Here is a 19,350-nt window from a genome sequence, read left to right on the forward strand (position 1 = left end):
AGGCAAGCTATTTTAGCAATTCTTCAATGGAAGGATTTTCGTTTATCCAAATTGGAAATTGCTGAATATAGTTTGCAAATGTTAAGCCTTTTGTTAAGGTCTGTTTAGTTGTCATTCTTTTTTCATTTGCCCAAGACAATTAATTGTCTTTTAAGTTATATTATTTTCCCAGTTCTCTCTTATGTTTTCTTTTTCCCTTTGCTCATGTCATCTCTCCCGGTGCTTTCCTCTTTATGTTGAGATGAAGACTCCTTTTCTTTCAGTTATTTTCTTCCCCTCCTCCCATATAAACCCGGCATGTTCTTTCCCCCAAAACAACAAACAAACAAAACAACAGAGTGGAAGTGTTAACCCTTCTGACCTCTACCCTTGGTTTGTGTGTAGTGTGTTTTTTTCTCCCCTGTCCCTGTCCAGCACTCACACATTGACCCAATCTGACACAGGCCAAGTGGGCGGCGTCTATCACTCGCTGATGTCACTGGTGGACTCTGTAATGTCAGTGGTGGACAGCTGGGACTGTAGGAAGAAGGACAATGAGTGTTGTCCCCAGTGTAGCTGCCTAGTCTGCAGAAACCCTCAGCTCTGTTAACTTGGGGTGAAAAATGAAGGAGCGAAAAAAAAAGAAAAACAGAAAGAAAGAGACGTCGATGTTTTGTCATTTCCTGTCGGTGTGCACGTTTTTCACATTTCTCTAAAATGAAAATACCTTATAACCTAATGGATACATACAGAGCAGTGCCTGCAGTAGTTTCTTCTGAAAGCCTTTCTGCTGTCTCTTGTCTCTAAAGCTGATCGCGAGGACAAGTAGCATGGTACGGTCAAACCACGGTTTCACTACCGCCTGCTCATGTGGCATTACTGTCATGGTGTCTGGGGGGGGGGCTGGGCTGGCTGTTGTGGAACACACTAAAAATACATCTAGGAGAGATCAGAACATAGTTACAAACACACCCACATTGACTAGGGGGGTTAGATGTATACCGGTGAGATAGTAAGCAATGGCTCTGATTTGCTTTTGCCCCTTTCAGCCCTCCTGTCACATTTGACTCTCAATCATATATTTCAGATGGACATCATAGGGTGAATCTCAAAGGTATTTTTTGTGTGCAGTCTCCTCAAAACGTTAGATGGACGCAAGGACCACATTGGAGGAGAAGGTCTGAGGAGATCTCTCCTTGCTTCCCTCTGACTTTATGTGAAAGAGGCGAGGAGATGACGCAAGGAATCAGGGAAAGACTTCTGAGATTCACCCCTAGTCTTATCAATTAACTGTTTTCAGAAACACCAACTACAGCCAAACACTGCCACCTAGCTACCTCCTTCTCCCTCACTGCTACATACTTCTACCACAACACACCAACCATCCACATCTATCAAACACCCACCTTTCCCATCAAAAACCTTGCGTGGCATACTGATATACAGTACCAGTCAAAAGTTTGGACACACCTACTCATTCAAGGGTTTTTCTTAATTTTTTACTATTTTCTACATTGTAGAATAATAGTGAAGACATCAAAACTATGAAATAACACATATGGAATCATGTAGTAACCAAAAAAGTGTTAAACAAATCAAAATATATTTTATATTTGAGATTCTTCAAAGTAGCCACCCTTTGCCTTGATGACAGCTTTGCACACTCTTGGCATTCTCTCAACCAGCTTCATTAGGAATGCTTTTCCAACAGTCTTGAAGGAGTTCCCACATATGCTGAGCACTTGTTGGTTGCTTTTCCTTCACTCTGCGGTCCAACTCATCCCAAACCATCTCAATTGGGTTGAGGTCGGGTGATTGTGGAGGCCAGGTCATCTGATGCAGCACTCCATCATTCTCCTTCTTGGTCAAATAGCCCTTAAACAGCCTGGAGGTGTGTTTTGGGTCATTGTCCTGTTGAAAAACAAATGATAGTCCCTCTTAGCGCAAACCAGATGGGATGGCGTATTGCTGCAGAACGCTATGGTAGCCATGCTGGTTAAGTGTGCCTTGAATTCTAAATAAATCACAGACAGTGTCACCAGCAAAGCACCATCACACCTCCTCCTCCATGCTTCACGGTGGGAACCAAAACTCTGCGTCTCACAAAGACACAGTGGTTGGAACCAAAAATCTTACATTTGGACTCATCAGACCAAAGGACAGATTTCCACCGGTCTAATGTCCATTGCTCGTGTTTCTTGGCCCAAGCAAGTCTCTTCTTCTTATTGGTGTCCTTTAGTAGTGCTTTCTTGGCAGCAATTCGACCATGAAGGCCTGATTCACGCAGTCTCCTCTGAACAGTTGATGTTGAGATGTGTCTGTTACTTGAACTCTGTGAAGCATTTATTTGGGCTGCAATTTCTGAGGCTGGTAACTCTAATGAACTTCTCCTCTGCAGCAGAGGTAACTCTGGGTCTTCCTTTCCTGTGGCGGTCCTCATGAGAGCCAGTTTCATCATAGCGCTTGATGATTTTTGCGACTGCACTTGAAGAAACTTTCAAAGTTCTTGACATTTTCCGGATTAACTGACCTTCATGTCTTAAAGTAATGATGGACTGTTGTTTCTCTTTCCTTATTTGAGCTGTTCTTGCCATAATATGGACTTGGTCTTTTACCAAATAGGGCTATCTTCTGTATACCACCCCTACCTTGTCACAACATTTTACATTTACATTTTAGTCATTTAGCAGACGCTCTTAACCAGAGCGACTTACAGGAGCAATTAGGGTTAAGTGCCTTGCTCAAGGGCACATTAACGTCATTTAGCAGACGCTCTTAGCCAGAGCGACTCACAAATTGGTGCGTTCACCCTATAGCCAGTGGGATAACCACTTTACAATTTGGGGGGTTAGAAGGAATACTTTAGCCTATCCCAGGTATTCCTTAAAGAGGTGGGGTTTCAAATGTCTCCGGAAGGTGGTGAGTGACTCCGCTGTCCTGGCGTCGTGAGGGAGCTTGTTCCACCATTGGGGGTGCCAGAGCAGCGAACAGTTTTGACTGGGCTGAGCGGGAGCTGTGCTTCCGCAGAGGAAGGGGAGCCAGCAGGCCAGAGGTGGATGAACGCAATGTCCTCGTTTGGGTGTAGGGACTGATCAGAGCCTGAAGGTACAGGGGTGCCGTTCCCCTCACTGCTCCAAAGGCAAGCACCATGGTCTTGTAGCGGATGCGAGCTTCAATTGGAAGCCAGTGGAGTGTGCGGAGGAGGGGGGTGACGTGAGAGAACTTGGGAAGGTTGAACACCAGACGGGCTGCGGCATTCTGGATGAGTTGTAGGGGTTTAATGGCACAGGCAGGGAGCCCAGCCAACAGCGAGTTGCAGTAGTCCAGACGGGAGATGACAAGTGCCTGGACCAGGACCTGCGCCGCTTCCTGTGTAAGGCAGGGTCGCACTCTCCGAATGTTGTAGAGCATGAACCTGCAGGAGCGGGTCACCGCCTTGATGTTGGCGGAGAAACGACAGGGTGTTGTCCAGGGTCACGCCTAGGCTCTTCGCACTCTGGGAGGAGGACACAGCGGAGTTGTCTACCGTGATGGCGAGATCATGGAACGGGCAGTCCTTCCCCCGGGAGGAAGAGCAGCTCCGTCTTGCCAGGGTTCAGCTTGAGGTGGTGATCCGTCATCCATACTGATATGTCTGCCAGACATGCAGAGATGCGATTCGCCACCTGGTTATCAGAAGGGGGAAAGGAGAAGATTAGTTGTGTATCGTCAGCGTAGCAATGATAGGAAAGGCCATGTGAGGATATGACAGAGCCAAGTGACTTGGTGTATAGGGAGAAAAGGAGAGGGCCCAAAACCGATCCCTGGGGGACACCAGTGGTGAGAGCACGTGGTGCGGAGACAGCTTCCCGCCACGCCACTTGGTAGGAGCGACCGGTCAGGTAGGACGCAATCCAGGAGTGAGCCGCGCCGGAGATGCCCATTTCGGAGAGGGTGGAGAGGAGGATCTGATGGTTCACAGTATCAAAGGCAGCAGACAGGTCTAGAAGGACAAGAGCAGAGGAGAGAGAGTTAGCTTTTAGCAGTCGCGGAGAGTCTCTGTGACACAGAGAAGAGCAGTCTCAGTTGAATGACCAGTCCTGAAACCTGATTGGTTTGGATCAAGAAGGTCATTCTGAGAGAGATAGCAAGAGAGTTGGCTAAAGACGGCACGCTCAATAGTTTTGGAAAGAAAAGAAAGAAGGGATACTGGTCTGTAGTTGTTGACATCGGAGGGATCGAGTGTTGGTTTTTTGAGAAGGGGAGTAACTCTCGCTCTCTTGAAGACGGAAGGGACATGGCCAGCGGTCAAGGATGAGTTGATCAGCGAGGTGAGGTAGGGGAGAAGGTCACCGGAGATGGTCTGGAGAAGGGAGGAGGGGATGGGGTCAAGCGGGCAGGTTGTTGGGCGGCCTGCAGTCACAAGTCGCAGGATCTTATCTGGAGAGAGAGGGGAGAAAGAAGTCAAAGCATAGGGTAGGGCAGTGTGAGCAGGACCAGCAGTGTCATTAGACTTAACAAACAAGGATCGGATGTCGTCAACCTTCTTTTCAAAGTGGTTGACCGAAGTCATCCACAGAGAGAGAGGGGGGGAGGGAGGATTCAGGAGGGAGGAAAATGTGGCAAAGAGCTTCCTAGGGTTAGAGGCAGATGCTTGGAATTTAGAGTGGTAGAAGGTGGCCTTAGCAGCAGAAACAGATGAAGAAAATGTAGAGAGGAGGGAGTGAAAAGATGCCAGGTCGGCAGGGAATTTAGTTTTCTTCCATTTCCGCTCCGCTGCCCGGAGCTCTGTTCTGTGAGCTCGCAATGAGTCATCAAGCCACGGAGCTGGAGGGGAGGACCGAGCCGGCCGGGAGGATAGGGGACACAGAGAGTCAAAGGATGCAGAAAGGGAGGAGAGGAGGGTTGAGGAGGCAGAATCAGGAGATTGGAGGAGAAGGATTGAGCAGAGGGAAGAGATGATAGGATGGAAGAGGAGAGAGTAGGGAGAGAGAGAGCGAAGGTTGCGGCGGCGCATTACCATCTGTGTAGGGGCAGAGTGAGTAGTGTGGGAGGAGAGTGAGAGAGAAAAGGAACAAAGTAGTGGTCGGAGACTTGGAGGGGAGTTGCAGTGAGATTAGTAGAGGAGCAGCATCTAGTGAAGATGAGGTCAAGCGTATTGCCTGCCTTGTGAGTAGGGGGACGGTGAGAGGGTGAGGTCAAAAGAGGAGAGGAGTGGAAAGAAGGAGGCAGAGAGAAATGAGTCAAATGTGGACATAGGGAGGTTGAAATCCCCCAAAACTGTGAGGGGTGAGCCATCCTCAGGGAAGGAACTTATCAAGGCGTCAAGCTCATTGATGAACTCTCCAAGGGAACCTGGAGGGCGATAGATGACAAGGATATTAAGCTTAAATGGGCTAGTGACTGTGACAGCATGGAATTCAAATGAGGAGATAGACAGATGGGTTAGGGGAAAAATTGAGAATGTCCACTTGGGAGAGATGAGGATTCCTGTACCACCACCCCTCTGACCAGATGCTCTCGGGGTATGCGAGAACACATGGTCAGACGAGGAGAGAGCAGTAGGAGTAGCGGTGTTTTCAGTGGTGATCCATGTTTCCGTCAGCGCCAGGAAGTCGAGGGACTGGAGGTTGGCATAGGCTGGGATGAAGTCAGCTTTGTTGGCAGCAGAACGGCAGTTCCAGAGGCTGCCTGCGACCTGAACTCCACGTGGGTGGTGCGTGCAGGGACCACCAGATTGGAGAGGCAGCAGCCACGCGGTGTGGTGCGTTTGTGTAGCCTGTGCAGAGAGGGAGAGAACAGGGATAGGCAGAGGCATAGTTGACAGGCTGTAGCAAATGGCTACAAAAATGCAGAGGAGATCGGAATGAAATGGGCTAAGCATCTGGGAGTGAGAGAGCAGGGCCTCCCTCACCAAAACTTCTACCTCGGAAACTAAAATTGTTTCACTGAACCACCCGAAGAAAAAAACTCTCCCAACTTCCGCCTTTGGAAATCAGAATTGTTGTGAACCACAGCGGTTCAATGTTTAAAGGAGTAGACTCAACCCACTTTGTTCAGCTAGCCAACTATGACTCCATAGCCAACTAGCAGACTAGCATCCAATAACAATAACACACCGTTTAGCGCCAACACTTGGTCACAACAAACCACCAATATTGTGATAACACACTAAACAGATCATTCGTGTCTGTGTCAAGTTCCTTACATGACGCAGCAATGATTAGACGTTGGCTAGCTAGGACAAGTAAATTGTGGTTAGCTACTTCAGTACAGCCAAATGGTCATGTTGGGTAGCTAGCAATGGCCACTGTGTCGACTCTGTTTGAAGAACGGCTAGCTAGCTAGCTTCGCTACAGCTGGCACGGCCGAGGACACGCCAAGACACAGTAACTACCCACAACAACCTACGAAGCCTAGCTATGACGCCGTAGCCAACCTGCAAGCTAGCATCCATTAACACACAACTTAGCATCAACACCTGGCCACAACAAACTGCCACAACACAAACTGTCACAACACAACTGATTGGCTCAAACGCATTAAGGAAATAAATTCCACAAATTAACTTTTAACAAGGCACACCTGTTAATTGAAATGCATTCCAGGTGACAACCTCATGAAGCTGGTTGAGAGAATGCAAAGAGTGTGCAAAGCTGTCATCAAGGCAAAAGGTGGCTACTTTGGAGAATCTCAAATAGAAAATATATTTTTATTTGTTGAACACTTTCTTTGGTTACTACATGATTCCATAAGTGTTATCTCATAGTTTTGGTATCTTCACTATTATTCTACAATGTAGAAAATAGTAAAAATAAAGAAAAACCCTTGAATGAGTAGGTGTCCAAACTTTTGACTGGTACTGTACACACTAGAGTTTGGGTCAATTCCACCTATATTCCAAATGATTAAGGTAAATAACATTTCCTATATGGAGATATTCCATGTCCAATTCGGCTGACAAGAATTGAAATGGAATTGACCCCAACTCGGACACATAAAACTCGTAAATCAAGCACACGCACTTCATGGAAAATTCCACCCAAAAACTATATTTTGGTATTTGCTTCATTAGTCCATTGTTGATATAGTCCCAAAATGTTTTGCATGTCAGCAATCAAGTTTTCAAGATGTAGAATTTTCAAAATACAGAAATAAAGCCGGTATGATGCATTTTGTATCATATGCAAAATGTATCATACCGGCTGTGTATCTGTATGATGCGTCAACAATGGACTAATGAAACAAATACCAATAGATCGTTTTTGCTTGGAGTTTTCCATTAAGCCGTACCCCCACACTATTCTGGCTTGATAGTGGTAATATTTATGTTGTAGGGAATGGTTTCTTTGACATTTTCTTTGATAAGGTTTTTGTACGGACCTTGTTTTGTAGTGTTTGTGATCGTCAGTCATATTCAATTGACCTAACCTAGAATGTCAGGATAGAGTTCTAGACATATTGCACAACCTGTCCATTTTACTGTTGCTTTAGCCTGCATGGGTGAAAGGACAGACTACAACACACAACTATGTCCCCTTAACAGAGACGTGTTGTCATCCCTTCCTATGTGATTGATGTCTCTGAGATGGGAAAGAATGCCCTGTTGCTGGTGGTTGACTGTGTATTGTAATCGTTTGTGACTGACGTCACCTGTGGTCCGTGATGTGTTGATGTCGTCCCATTGGGTACATCCTGTTATGAGCATGAGCTGCTTCCTGTCCTAGTGCACACTGCCAGGTTTCATCATCTTCCTCTCATCCCTCCATTCCTGGGCGCCTCCTCTTCTCGTCCTCCACTGTCGCAGACAGTGTCTTTCTTCGGTGTGTCCTTCCTTCATCTCTGTGACCTACAAATCCCGTGTCTGTTGAATCTCCTGCCCTCTCACGGTGCAGGTTTCTGTCGGTCTCTTCACTCTACCCTGTGATCTGCCTACAGTCTGTCCCTCTCTCTCCCTGACTTGATGCTTGTGGTGTTCAGCAGATTGTAAATACTTTAAAGATTGTTTCTCATGCCCCTCTCCTCTCACAGATTCAGCATGTAGTGACTCCTCCAAATCAAAGGTAAGTGTAACCAAGGTTTCTGTCTCTTTTACCTCCTATTTTCATTGTTTTTACCATTTAGCAGATGTTCTCATCCAGATAGATTAGCAATTGACCATGCAGTTTCAGAGCAGAATTTGAATGTTTGTGGTGAAATTCCTCATTAAAGAACATGTTTTAATGTAATGTGGCGTCCTGGTGCTCTGTACCAGCAGGGCTTGTGGGGCTCTGGGAACAACCAGTGTAGCAGGGAGATGCTGTTTGTTAGTTAGTTATATAGTAGTTAGTGAGTGGTGTGTGACTGACATCCTTGTGTTTTGTCCCAGCAGGGCTTGTGGGGCTCTGGGAAGGACCAGTGTAGCAGGGAGATGCTTCGCTCCTCCTTCTTTGTCAGCCGCAAGCGTAAGAAGCCCAAGGACAAGGCTCAGCCCAGCAGCTCTGACGATGACCTGGACGCCGTCTATGCTAAGAAGGAGCAGCCAGAACAACAGAGCCTGAGCCACCAGGACCTCCACCCCGCCTGGTCCCCAGAGAGCCAGACGGAGGAGGAGAGGGAGGCCAGCGAGAGAGGGGAACAGCCAGGGGACAGGGTCCAAACCAACGGGAAAGAGTCCCGTTCAGACAGCCTCATGTCTCAGCCCTCTCCACCCCCCTCTCCCAAACACACCCCCTCCCCCAGCCTCCGTACCACCTCCACACGCTCCCCCTACACCTCCCAATCCCCCCGCGTCGGCCACCGCAGGCAGGTAGCCCACCAGTCCTCTCTGTCGGACCCCCCCTCCAACTACGATGAGGTCTCAGACCTGGGCACCATGAACAGCACCAGCTCCCAGGCATCTGTGACGGGACCCAGGGTGAGGCATGGCAGGACGGGGGCCCTGGGACCAGAGACTGGAGCCAGTGGCCTGGGGGCCGAGGTCAGCTCCATCACCTCAGACTACTCCACCACCTCCTCCATGACCTTCCTCACCGGGGCCGAGCTGAGCACGCTCAGTCCAGAGGTACGCTCGGTGGCCGAGAGCAGGGGAGGAGATGACGCTGATGATGAGTGTAGTGAGCTGATTAGTGAGGGCCGGCCCATGGAGACAGACAGCGAGAGCGACCTATCGTTGTTTATTGGGAGTGTGAAGGAGACCCGGCCGGTGAAAGATATCTGCCAATCAGACGTGCCGGACGCGCCCAGGCCCCTTCCCTCCCACAGACTCATCGAGTGTGATACTCTCTCCAGGAAGAAGTCTGCAGCGCGTCAGAAGACTGACAGCGATTCCTCGTTGGACGGAGGGCAGAGCGACAAGGATTCCAATAGGCTGTCTCGCGTTCTGGGGGCAGTTAAGGGGCTTTCCACCAGCAGCCTTAGCTCCTCCTCCCGCAGCGAGTCAGAGAAGGGTACTGAGCCTGCATGGCGTCTCAAGATCACAGACCGGCTGAAGTTCCGTCTGCGGACGTCTGTAGACGACATGTTCGGGGTGGGCACTCAGCAGAGCCGCTCTCCAGAGGGACGCAGGGACAAGAAGAAGAACATCAGACGCCGACACACCATGGGAGGCCAGAGGGACTTTGCTGAGCTGTCTGTGATGGGGGACTGGCAGGGGGGCATTGGGATGGGCGGGGGCTCGCGGACGGAGCTGTCGGCCGTGGACCGGCTGAAGCCAAAGTGTTCTTCCCAGGACTTCTCCATCCGGGAGTGGATTGCCCGCGAGCGCCACCGCACCTCCAACCCCGAGGTCAGCCTGGACTTCTCTGAACACCATGGGGCACTGCTCCTCCTACGCAAACCCGACCCCCAGAACCCTGACCACCCTCAGGCCCAGGAGGCTCCGTCGTCATCCCCCTCAGACCCCTTCTCACCACACCCAACTCCAGCTGAGCTGCTGAATGGAGACGCAGGTCCCCAGAGTAAAAGCCTGAACCTGTCGGCCACTGCACACCCACACAAACTCTCTGGTGCTCAGGTGGTCCACTCTCGCTTCTACCAGTACCTGTGAGAGGTGGTGTCTGTCTGGATGGGAGTGTGTCTGTCTGTCTGTCTTTCTGTGTGTGAGATGTGTTTGAGAGTCTATGAGTGTATCTGAGTGATGTTTTGTAAATGACCAGTGAGCATGTACAGGTACTGTGAAGTGACGTCGGAGTGTGTTTACGTAGAGTCTGTTAGGTGGTGTGTGTGTGTACGCTTAAAATAATAAGGGTTACTGCACAGGGGTGGTTTGTCTGACTCAGACACAACAAGGCATGGAACAAAACATTAAATTGATGTTGATACATTTTCTATTTTTTCATGACAAATTACAGACTTTGGGATGGGCGTTGGGGTAGAGAAATTCTCACTCCTAACAGAAATCCCTGCTATGCTGAAGATTGCAACTCGAGGGCCTCTTGCTCATGGATGAACTGATGAGTCTGAAAGTTGATTGGTGTAAGGAAGTGTAAACATAGCTTGTTTCAAGTTAAAGATTGTGAAAATACAGTAACTGATGGTTAGGAGGTAGGCTACAGTAGTGAAAAGGGACCGATTTTAAAAGTATTGCAGAGGAACTATTTTTGTTGTAAGAGGGTCTCGGTTGATTCAAAGTGAGTCCTTCAGTAACCAAATGAAGAATGTACGACGTGCTTGCTGTAATACTGACTAAAGCTTTATTTGCTTGTGTTCTCATTTTAAATTGTACATATCCCCCTTCCTCTCGCTCTCTCTACTTGAAGTGTTTTTATTTTCGAGATAGCCTGTTTTGGACTGCCATACGTCCTCTGTGACCACCGAGTGACGTCTTTCAAGGTGCATTGTGACAAGACACTGGACTAACGACATCATGAAAATACAAAAGTAACTGTTTTTATTCCACCCTTAAGAAAAAAGCAGTGAACTGCTTCCCTCTGATTCAATATGCTGTGTATTTGTTGATGTGCTTGTGGTTTCATGCTTCTGTCAGTTACGGGCATCAGACTGAGGGAGGGATCAAGAGGGAGAAGATTTCTGATTTGATTATTCATGTTTCTTTCGCAATAGGAAGTGCCTCATAATGAAATGTAAAGGGTGCCATATCGTCTTTGTTGAGATACGTAAAGATTTGACTGTGAATGACATTTTTATCATCGACTCAGTCATTCTACGTGTTCTATCGTAGAGGAACGCCGAGCTTCCATTCCTTAGGCATTCCACTCTGGTCTTCACATGTTTTATACTTTGGGTTTTACTTTTATTATATTTTGAATTAACAGAACTTGAATTTTAAATATTTCTGTATAAAATAGTAACGTGTGTGTATATAAATGCCATGTTTTAGCTGCCTTTTCTGTTTCATTTCCATCAAATTGGCAGATTTTTTTAAAAGTAAAAAGTACAGTATTGTGAGATGTTGCTGATGGTAGGGTGGGTATTAGATTAGAGACTGGTGATAGTCCAGTGGTTCTCTAGGGAGCGATGAGAGATTCCTCCCTGCATGTGAAAAGGCTTCATTGAGCTGTTTGTATCATTATGGCGTGTTCTCTCCATGAGTGGAGGGGGCATGGGCTCCTAAAACACTGGAAATAAATCTTATCAATGGCTAAAAGGACACGGCTGGTGTTTTAGAATCTACTGCACTACCTTCCCTTGTTAGTTCCTGCTAAAGAGTGTTGTATAACTATCATGCCCTAATGTCTACCTCTATCATAACTCCTACCACTCACAAGCAACATCAGTTAACTTCCTTCTTTAGCTGTGCCCCTCTTGAACACTGAAGGGCAGTGTCCAATGAAAAAGCCACCAAGAACAAAATAGTAGTACATTTGAAAATGCTTTATGTACTAGTCACCCACAGTTATTTTGTAAAACAGCTGACAATACTAACAGAAGTGAGGTCATGGGGACAGACGGTCAAGCCATTGAACACTTCATTTTAAATGAGCTGACAAAGAACCAAACATTAATTCGCCAAAAAAAACAATTATAAAACCTTTGTAGTAACAACAGCCAGAACTTTCAGGTTTGTGTCTATTATATAAGCATAATAGTACACATAATGGGAGTTATAAATTCACATTACATTTTCAACCATATGGACTGGTCCGATAGCAATGATTCAAGTCAATTATGTCCCATGTACAATTTACCAATCTTGCTTAGATGAAAGGTTACTGATCTGTTATAAAAGTGTTATAGTCCTTGACATGAATGTTTACCCCCAGTAGTAAGGCACAGTGACTAAGCGCTCGATTCAATCAGTAGCGCTGAAGAACCTGCGCTACAGCGCGATAGGAATTTTAAAGCAATGTTCCTGCATTCAGAAATTACCTTTACATTTCAAACTACAGCAAAGATCTTCGGTGCTAAGGATTGAATTGAGCCCTAACATAACACTAGAGCGTCACTCCAAATGACAGGAGTGAAAAAAATTGATCGTAATGATCCCAAAGTTAAAGTAACATTGTGCCCTCACTCATTTGGAAAGGAAATCATTGGCCGATGTGACCACCATACATTAACTCAAAGCCACAGTACTTACTGAAAGACATATTCAACATTACAAACAGCAATTAAGAGAAACAAATGGTTCTTTGTACTGCTGTTTTAACATCAGAATCATGGACACAAACTCTGGTGGATGTTGACTCATCTATAGTGACGATACCAACAACAGGAAGCTCCTATGTCCCCTCCATGTTCACCGCAATGAAATTGATGATGCTCGTAGGGGATATTTTGTGCTGTAAAGCCCTCTATAGACTTACTTGTGTGTGGTGGGAGAGGAAATGCATCCCTCAATGGATGCTGGTCGGAGTAGTGGTTCACTTCTTCAGCTGTCCACAAGGGGGGTTACTAGAGGGTTCTTCAGTGACCAGATTATTTGGTCCAAAAAAAGAACAAATAACTTGTTCACTGCTAAGACTATTTTTTTTACCACTGTCAACAACGTCCATGACGTTGGTACATGCTCTAAAGAGGAGCCCAAATTATACAGAGGGTGGAGTAGGTTGGCCTGGTCCTAGATCTGTCTTGCCAATGCCAACTCTAAATGAGCATTGTCACAGCTGACCATCAGAGTTGGCAAGACAGCACAAACAGATCTGGGCCGGGGTGGGGGTAATGAGTTGAGAAAGATTTGTTGCATATTGTGCTGGAGTGTTAACCACGTGTCAGCTGGGTTAACCATCTCCCTCATCCTTCTTGTCCTCGCTCGGTAAGTCCGGCAGTCGGAAACACTCCTCAAAGAAGTTAACCAGTGATTGGCTCAGGTGTTGCCGTGTGCCATCGCTATGCAGGAAGTGTCCCTCGTCTGGGTAGATCTACAGTACAGAGACATTACAAAATAAAAGACATGTAGGTAGGTAACACAATATTTGATACACTGCTCATAACGCCTTCATGACAATGTCCTAAACATGTTGTAAAGCTAAAGTCTCAAGATGTCAAGCTTACCTGTAGAGAGTAATTTGCCTTCTCGTTGATTAAATGGTTGATGAATTTTGCAGAGTGCTGGAAATGGACTTTCTCTTTAGGGAGGGAGAGAGGGTAACATGACATGTAAGATGCATATATTCTGTCACAGTACTTCAACAACATTCAGCCTCAAAGTTAATCAGTTAAGACTGCTTTGACAGTAACTTAGCCAATGCCCAAATAGAAGTTGGCAAGACCACACAAACAGATAGATCTAGGAAAGGCTAAAGTATTGATATTAATGACTGTACCATCAGCAGTTGGATGGATGATCATGTACTTCCTGTTCATGAGGTGAGCTGCCCGGTGTGCTAAACTTGCCAGCTGAAGGAAAGAGGACAGCGAACGGCAGCATGAAATACAAATAATTGTACATATTGTCTGACTAGTGGATGAAGTGTTGAATCTTTACCGAGTATACTCGAGAGTCTGTCTTTGGTGATCCAAGGTATCTCTCTGAAAATGCTGAAGCTGGTGTATAAAGAAGGAACACACATAATATCATGTTATAAGGCACTGTTCAAACTATAATACATCGTTTGTAGTGAGAAATGATTCATGCAGCAAAAAATTATGTTGCAAAAGAAAATCATTACATTATACCGTATAACTTGAAATCTGTGATGGGCGAGACGGCGGCTCCACATTTAAGCAAGGAGTCTTCAGAACTTAAAAGCATGGTGGCTAAATATCCTCCATAAACCTATAGACAGATAAGGTACAGTTAGTGAGGGACACTTAATAGTATCATGTTTCTTGATCAGACAGTATAAAAATACATTGTTGACATATCAAGGCTAGAGCATTTACATACACCACTCCAACGTTAATTTCTGCCCAATCCAAGGACAAACTGCATACAAATTCTAACTTTCTATAGACAAATGAGAACTGAGTGCCAGACTGAAACCTGATTGAAATATTGATGTTGTCCGTTCTGTGTTGTTGCTGGACCGTAGTGTGTAGTTGCTCTCGTAGTTATGAATCCCAAATGGCACCCTATTCCTTTTATAGTGCAACAGAGCAGAAGCTCACCCCCTCATATCGAGGTAGCATACCAAATGGCACCATATTCCCTATATAATGGACTACTTTTGATCAGAGCACTATGGGCTTTGGTCAAAAGTAGTCCACTATATAGGGAATATGGTGCCATTTGGCATGCAACCTAGATATGTGGGGGTGAGCTTCTCCTCTATGTTCCAGACAGAGTGAAGCCCTCGCCCACTCTTTCGTCAGCTCAGATACAGTACTTGAATTGACAAGAAGAGGAGTAAAGGGAACCGAATGACCTTTTTTACATGGTTTAAAAAAGCAGCTAGCTTGTTTTCTTCAAGCATTGATTCTCCTTACCTTTCCATATACTCCAATTCGACTTTTGTCGATGTACATTTCTTTCGATATCAGTCTGGAAAAAGAAGAATAAACTATCCGTTTTGTAGGTATGACATTTCCAACAACCCAGTAATGTACTATAATGAAAATATTTATAATTTTTCCCATTGTAATTCAACTGTACCTGCATATAACTACTGTAAGACGTAGTAACATGGTGTTAGCATATTATCGTAAAGGGGACCAATTATTTGAATTCTCAAGGAAGATTATGCTGTGTCCAGGTGTCTCTCTCCCTCTTTCTCACCTGAGGGCCTCCATCTGGTCCCTCTCCTCGATTACGCCCAACTTCCTCCTGATGCGGTGGAGGAGGTTGGTGCCCTGGAACCCAGACCCGTGGCCGTCAAAGCGGATCACAATGGTACTGTAACTGCTCACCAACACCGTGGCCCAGTCCACACGGAACTGCTCTGTCACCATCTGTCCGCCTGGAGTTCCGTCCCTGATGGAAACAGAGGACAGGCGGAACCAATGATCCATTATAGCTCTCTGTAACTGTCCGAAGTCATGAGTCCAATGTCAAAACAGAATATGTTATAATTCTAATATAATTTCTACTGGGGTTTGTATGATGTTTTTATCTAGAATAACATAGTAACTGTATTGTGTGTGTGTGCCATACTTACACTAGTAGCAGGAGGGGGTAGTGAGCTGTGTCTATGAAACCAGCTGGCTTCAGTATCTGCATCGTCAGAGCTGCAAGAAAGAAAGACTTAATGAAATGTTGTTTTTCTTAAATTATCATATCAAATCTCATAACTAATACCATTGTTAGAGTGCAGCCCAGTAGTGCATATCAGCATTTATGAAGACGTTATACAACGGGTGGGTCTAATCCTGATTGGTTAAAAGCGCATTCCAGCCGGTGTCTATTCCACAAGTTACCACCGGCTAAAGCTATGACGTTAAAATGCCTATTTATCCTGTTCCATCTGACTGCGCAATCCACTGTCATCAGCCCAGCCAGGCAATTTATAAACTTGATCTCCACTATAAAAAGCATCTAGACATTATCTCACATTTCTTTGAGACTAACATTTAGTTTTCAACAGCGGAGATTTGTATAAACCTTGCTGTCGGTCTCTCCGACATTTGCAACATTGTTTCAATATTCAAATTCGATCTCCAGCTGTCGCATTGTAATGAACGTGTTGGGATGAGACAGGTAGGCAGCTTTTCTCAGCCAGTTGAAATCATGAATCAGCATCATTTTTATGGATATATACAAAGACATATCAATAGAAAACAGGTCAAATGAAACGAAGTGCAGCTAGTTTGTAGTCTTTGCAGCTTCAGTTTGAAGTGATTGTGTTAGCTGGGTTGTTGGCTAGCTCCTCTGAACAACAGTGTCCTGACGAAAGAGTACATTTTCTATGCCAGGTGAAATCGTGCATCATTAGCTCATTGTTATGGATGTATCCAAGTAAATGTCACTAGAAAACAGCTTATGAAAATGCAGCTACTTTGTTGTTATTCTGGCTTCACTGTTTGACGTGACTGTAAGTTAGCCATAGTTGGCTAGCTAGCAATCAAGGGATAAGAACGTTGCCAGCCAATATGGCAATAGAACATTTAGAACAAACGACTGGGAACAAAAATACTTAACGACTGGGTCGCGTCTCTGGCAACCGAACCGATAGAACCAATGACCAGCCGGCTTGGGTAGTAACCCTAGATTTGTGTCAGGACTATATCTTGTGGAAGGATGAAATAGTATGAATAAAGTCATCAAAATAAAGTTAATGAAAATATGTAAATCATTATTTGAATATGTTGGTAACCCGTTGTGTCAATATATCCTCCAAACCGGCTTCTAGGGCATTATCACTTAAATAACACACACACATCTAGCCAATACCCTTTCCAGCTGCATTTCTTATGATGACATGAAATCTGATATACACTAACCAGCCAGTTTCACAAAAATGGATCGCTCCTACAGACAGTAAGTCACGTGGCCATGGCTTGCTATATAAAGCAGGGACACAGGCATCGAGGCATTCAGTTACTGTTCGAGTGAACGTTAGAATGGGCAAAACAAGTTATCTAAGCGACTTTGAGCATGGTATGATCATCGGTGCCAGGCACGCCGGATCCAGTATCTCAGAGACGGCCGCCCTCCTGGACTTTTCACGCACGACAGTCACTAGGGTTTCCCGAGAATGGTGCAACAAACAAAAAACATCCAGTCAGCGGCAGTCCTGTGTCGGAAACAACTCGTTGACGAGAGAGGTCGATGGAGAATTGCAAGAATCGTGCAAGCTAACAGGCGGGCCACAAACAGACAAGGAACAGCGCAGTACAACAGTGGTGTGCAGACGGCATCTCGGAACGCACAACTCGTCCGTCCTTGTCACGGATGGGCTATTGCAACAGACGACCACACCGGGTTCCACTACTATCAGCTAAAAACAAGAAGAAGCGGCTCCAGTGGGCACGTGATCGCCAACACTGGACAATTGAGTTGTGGAAAAACATTGTCTGGTCCAACGAATCCCAGTTCCTGTTGCGTCATGCTGATGGCAGAGTCAGGATTTGCCGTATGCAGCATGAATCCATGGATTCATCCTGCCTGTTGTCAAAGGTACAGGTTGGTGGCGGTTGTGTACCGCGGTCCAATCTGCAGCAACTGCCTGATGCCATCACGTCAGCATAGACCAACATCCCTGTGGAATGTTTCCGACTTGTAGAATCCATACACCCAAAAATTCAGGCTGTTCTGGAGGCAAAGGGGGGTCCGACCCAGTACTAGATGTGTGTCCCTAATAAACTGGCCAGTGAGTGTATATGATGACATATATAATGTAATCATAAAGAATGCAGCTGAAAAGGGCATTGGCTAGCTTCCTATGCATAGGCGCACCATGGAGGGATACCTACTGTAATCGTCTATGGTGATGGTCTCGTACTCCACTTTGGGCATCTGCATGTTGTGGTATGTGTTATTCACTCTCTGGTTCGTCTCCAGGTCCAGGACCTCTGCAGTGGCATGGAAGAAACAGTCTCATTGTTCACTTCCAGTATGGTCTGAGGGGCAGCTTCATGAAGCATCAAACATTTCCCATTGAATGATTTGTGTGATGTGATATTAAAGACACGATACTGAATAAAATCGTCAGCTTCAGTGCCCTTTATGGTACAGGGTTAGGCCTCATAACACTCACTCTGTCTGTCTTTCGTGCTGTAGATGGCAACACTGGGTACATCGGGGCCTGGATGGGGACAGAGAGAGAGAGAGAGAGGTGGAGGTTGTAGGTTTTTATAGGAAGAAACACTTGAAGGTTCATATGAATGGCCTCAAATGGCAAACAAAATACAAATTTCACTGTATTTAAAAACCAGAGATCATAAAAAAAATGCCTCTCTCTCTCTTACCATCTTTAGTAATGCAAGTCTAGAAATAACCCCTCTCAGCCAGCCATGTGTCATTACTGAGAAGCCACTGTCTGTCTGTAGCACCTTGGGGAGCAGCTGAATGAATACCAGGCTGTTATTATTGCTCAGTACAGACCAGGGCTGCTCTCCACTCACAAGATCTAATTCATGAAAAGGTTGTTGCCCTTTCTCCTCTCCAGAGCGGGCCCTCTAAACAAATCAGCTGCCATGGCAACTGCACCGGTAGGAGAGATAACGATGATGAATGTTCTCAGAGAGAATGAGAACACAGACATAAAAAAGGCCATGCAGCGCTGAGCCCATCCTAATCTGTCCCTCCCTGGGCCCTGCTCTCATTTCAGACAGAACCTGTCTGACACACAGGAAGCAGGGTAGGACATACAGCTCTATGCCAACTACTGTAGTTTGATACAGCAGGAACACTGTAGGATGCAGGATGGCAGTTCACATTTCGTGGCAAGGGGCTTGAGTTACGTCTGATTGCAAGTAGAAACAGTGGTTAATGGTGTACTGCAGTCAGATTCAATGCAACATTTTGCCACAGCATTGAACACTAATTCTATTTAATATTTTGACTGAGCGTTTTGACTAACTCTGTATTTGAAACTAAACACCCCACTAAAACCTCAGCAGCATAGCGAAATAATCTACTGTCACAAAAATCTACTGATTCAGGAAAGTGCAACATATGCTGCTTAGTGTTCAGGATTCAAGGTCAGGAGCACTCACCTTTACAGTTGAGCAGGAAGTACTGCATGTTGTGGCTGAAGGAGCCGTCCACATAGCCACACTTGAACTCACACGACAGACAGCGGCGGTTGAACGGGCCTTTAGTGTCCGCACTGACATAGGATAGATGAAGTAAACCACGCTATTAGCATTACACCCTATTAGATCAAAACAATTACATAGTGATCTCTCACAGAATAAACCCTTAGAGAGCTGAATCGAGAAATCTAATTATACCTGTAGAGGTGTCGTCGTTTTGGATCATCCTCTGTGCTCAAAAAGTATCTGTAAAACATTGTGATGAAGATCAGTTTGGAGTTCAATGACTATTACCTGAACAAGAGAAGGTAAGTCAAATTTCCATGGTAACATTTGATCAACTATAAGTGACAGCAAATTATATGCATTTGGAAATCA

General features: G+C 45.7%; 2 protein-coding genes across 4 annotated transcripts in view; one reads left to right on the plus strand and one right to left on the minus strand.

The window, feature by feature from the left end:
- LOC121535288 (rho GTPase-activating protein 21-like) overlaps window positions 1-11,545 on the plus strand; it is a gene marked incomplete at its 5' end in the record, with an annotated part of 71,576 nt that extends 60,031 nt beyond the window's left edge. The window contains 2 exon segments of one of the 2 annotated variants that reach the window (XM_045205872.1): window positions 7,990-8,021; window positions 8,327-11,545. In XM_045205872.1, the coding sequence (XP_045061807.1) occupies window positions 7,990-8,021; window positions 8,327-9,985 (1,691 nt within the window). 2 annotated transcript variants of the gene reach the window in all.
- Window positions 11,546-11,757: 212 nt separating this feature from the next.
- LOC121535289 (dipeptidyl aminopeptidase-like protein 6) overlaps window positions 11,758-19,350 on the minus strand; it is a 113,436-nt gene continuing 105,843 nt past the window's right edge. For both annotated transcript variants that reach the window (XM_041842191.1, XM_041842192.1), the window contains exons 15-26: window positions 19,171-19,218; window positions 18,934-19,046; window positions 17,973-18,020; window positions 17,689-17,787; window positions 15,435-15,504; window positions 15,056-15,250; window positions 14,767-14,821; window positions 14,017-14,116; window positions 13,826-13,884; window positions 13,665-13,737; window positions 13,393-13,466; window positions 11,758-13,259 (exon numbers count right to left, since the gene is read on the minus strand). In XM_041842191.1, the coding sequence (XP_041698125.1) occupies window positions 13,119-13,259; window positions 13,393-13,466; window positions 13,665-13,737; window positions 13,826-13,884; window positions 14,017-14,116; window positions 14,767-14,821; window positions 15,056-15,250; window positions 15,435-15,504; window positions 17,689-17,787; window positions 17,973-18,020; window positions 18,934-19,046; window positions 19,171-19,218 (1,075 nt within the window). In that variant the 3' untranslated portion in view covers window positions 11,758-13,118. The remainder of the gene's footprint in view (window positions 13,260-13,392; window positions 13,467-13,664; window positions 13,738-13,825; window positions 13,885-14,016; window positions 14,117-14,766; window positions 14,822-15,055; window positions 15,251-15,434; window positions 15,505-17,688; window positions 17,788-17,972; window positions 18,021-18,933; window positions 19,047-19,170; window positions 19,219-19,350) is intronic.

Source organism: Coregonus clupeaformis, chromosome 21 (assembly GCF_020615455.1).
Source record: "Coregonus clupeaformis isolate EN_2021a chromosome 21, ASM2061545v1, whole genome shotgun sequence".
NCBI classification, from domain to species: domain Eukaryota; kingdom Metazoa; phylum Chordata; class Actinopteri; order Salmoniformes; family Salmonidae; genus Coregonus; species Coregonus clupeaformis.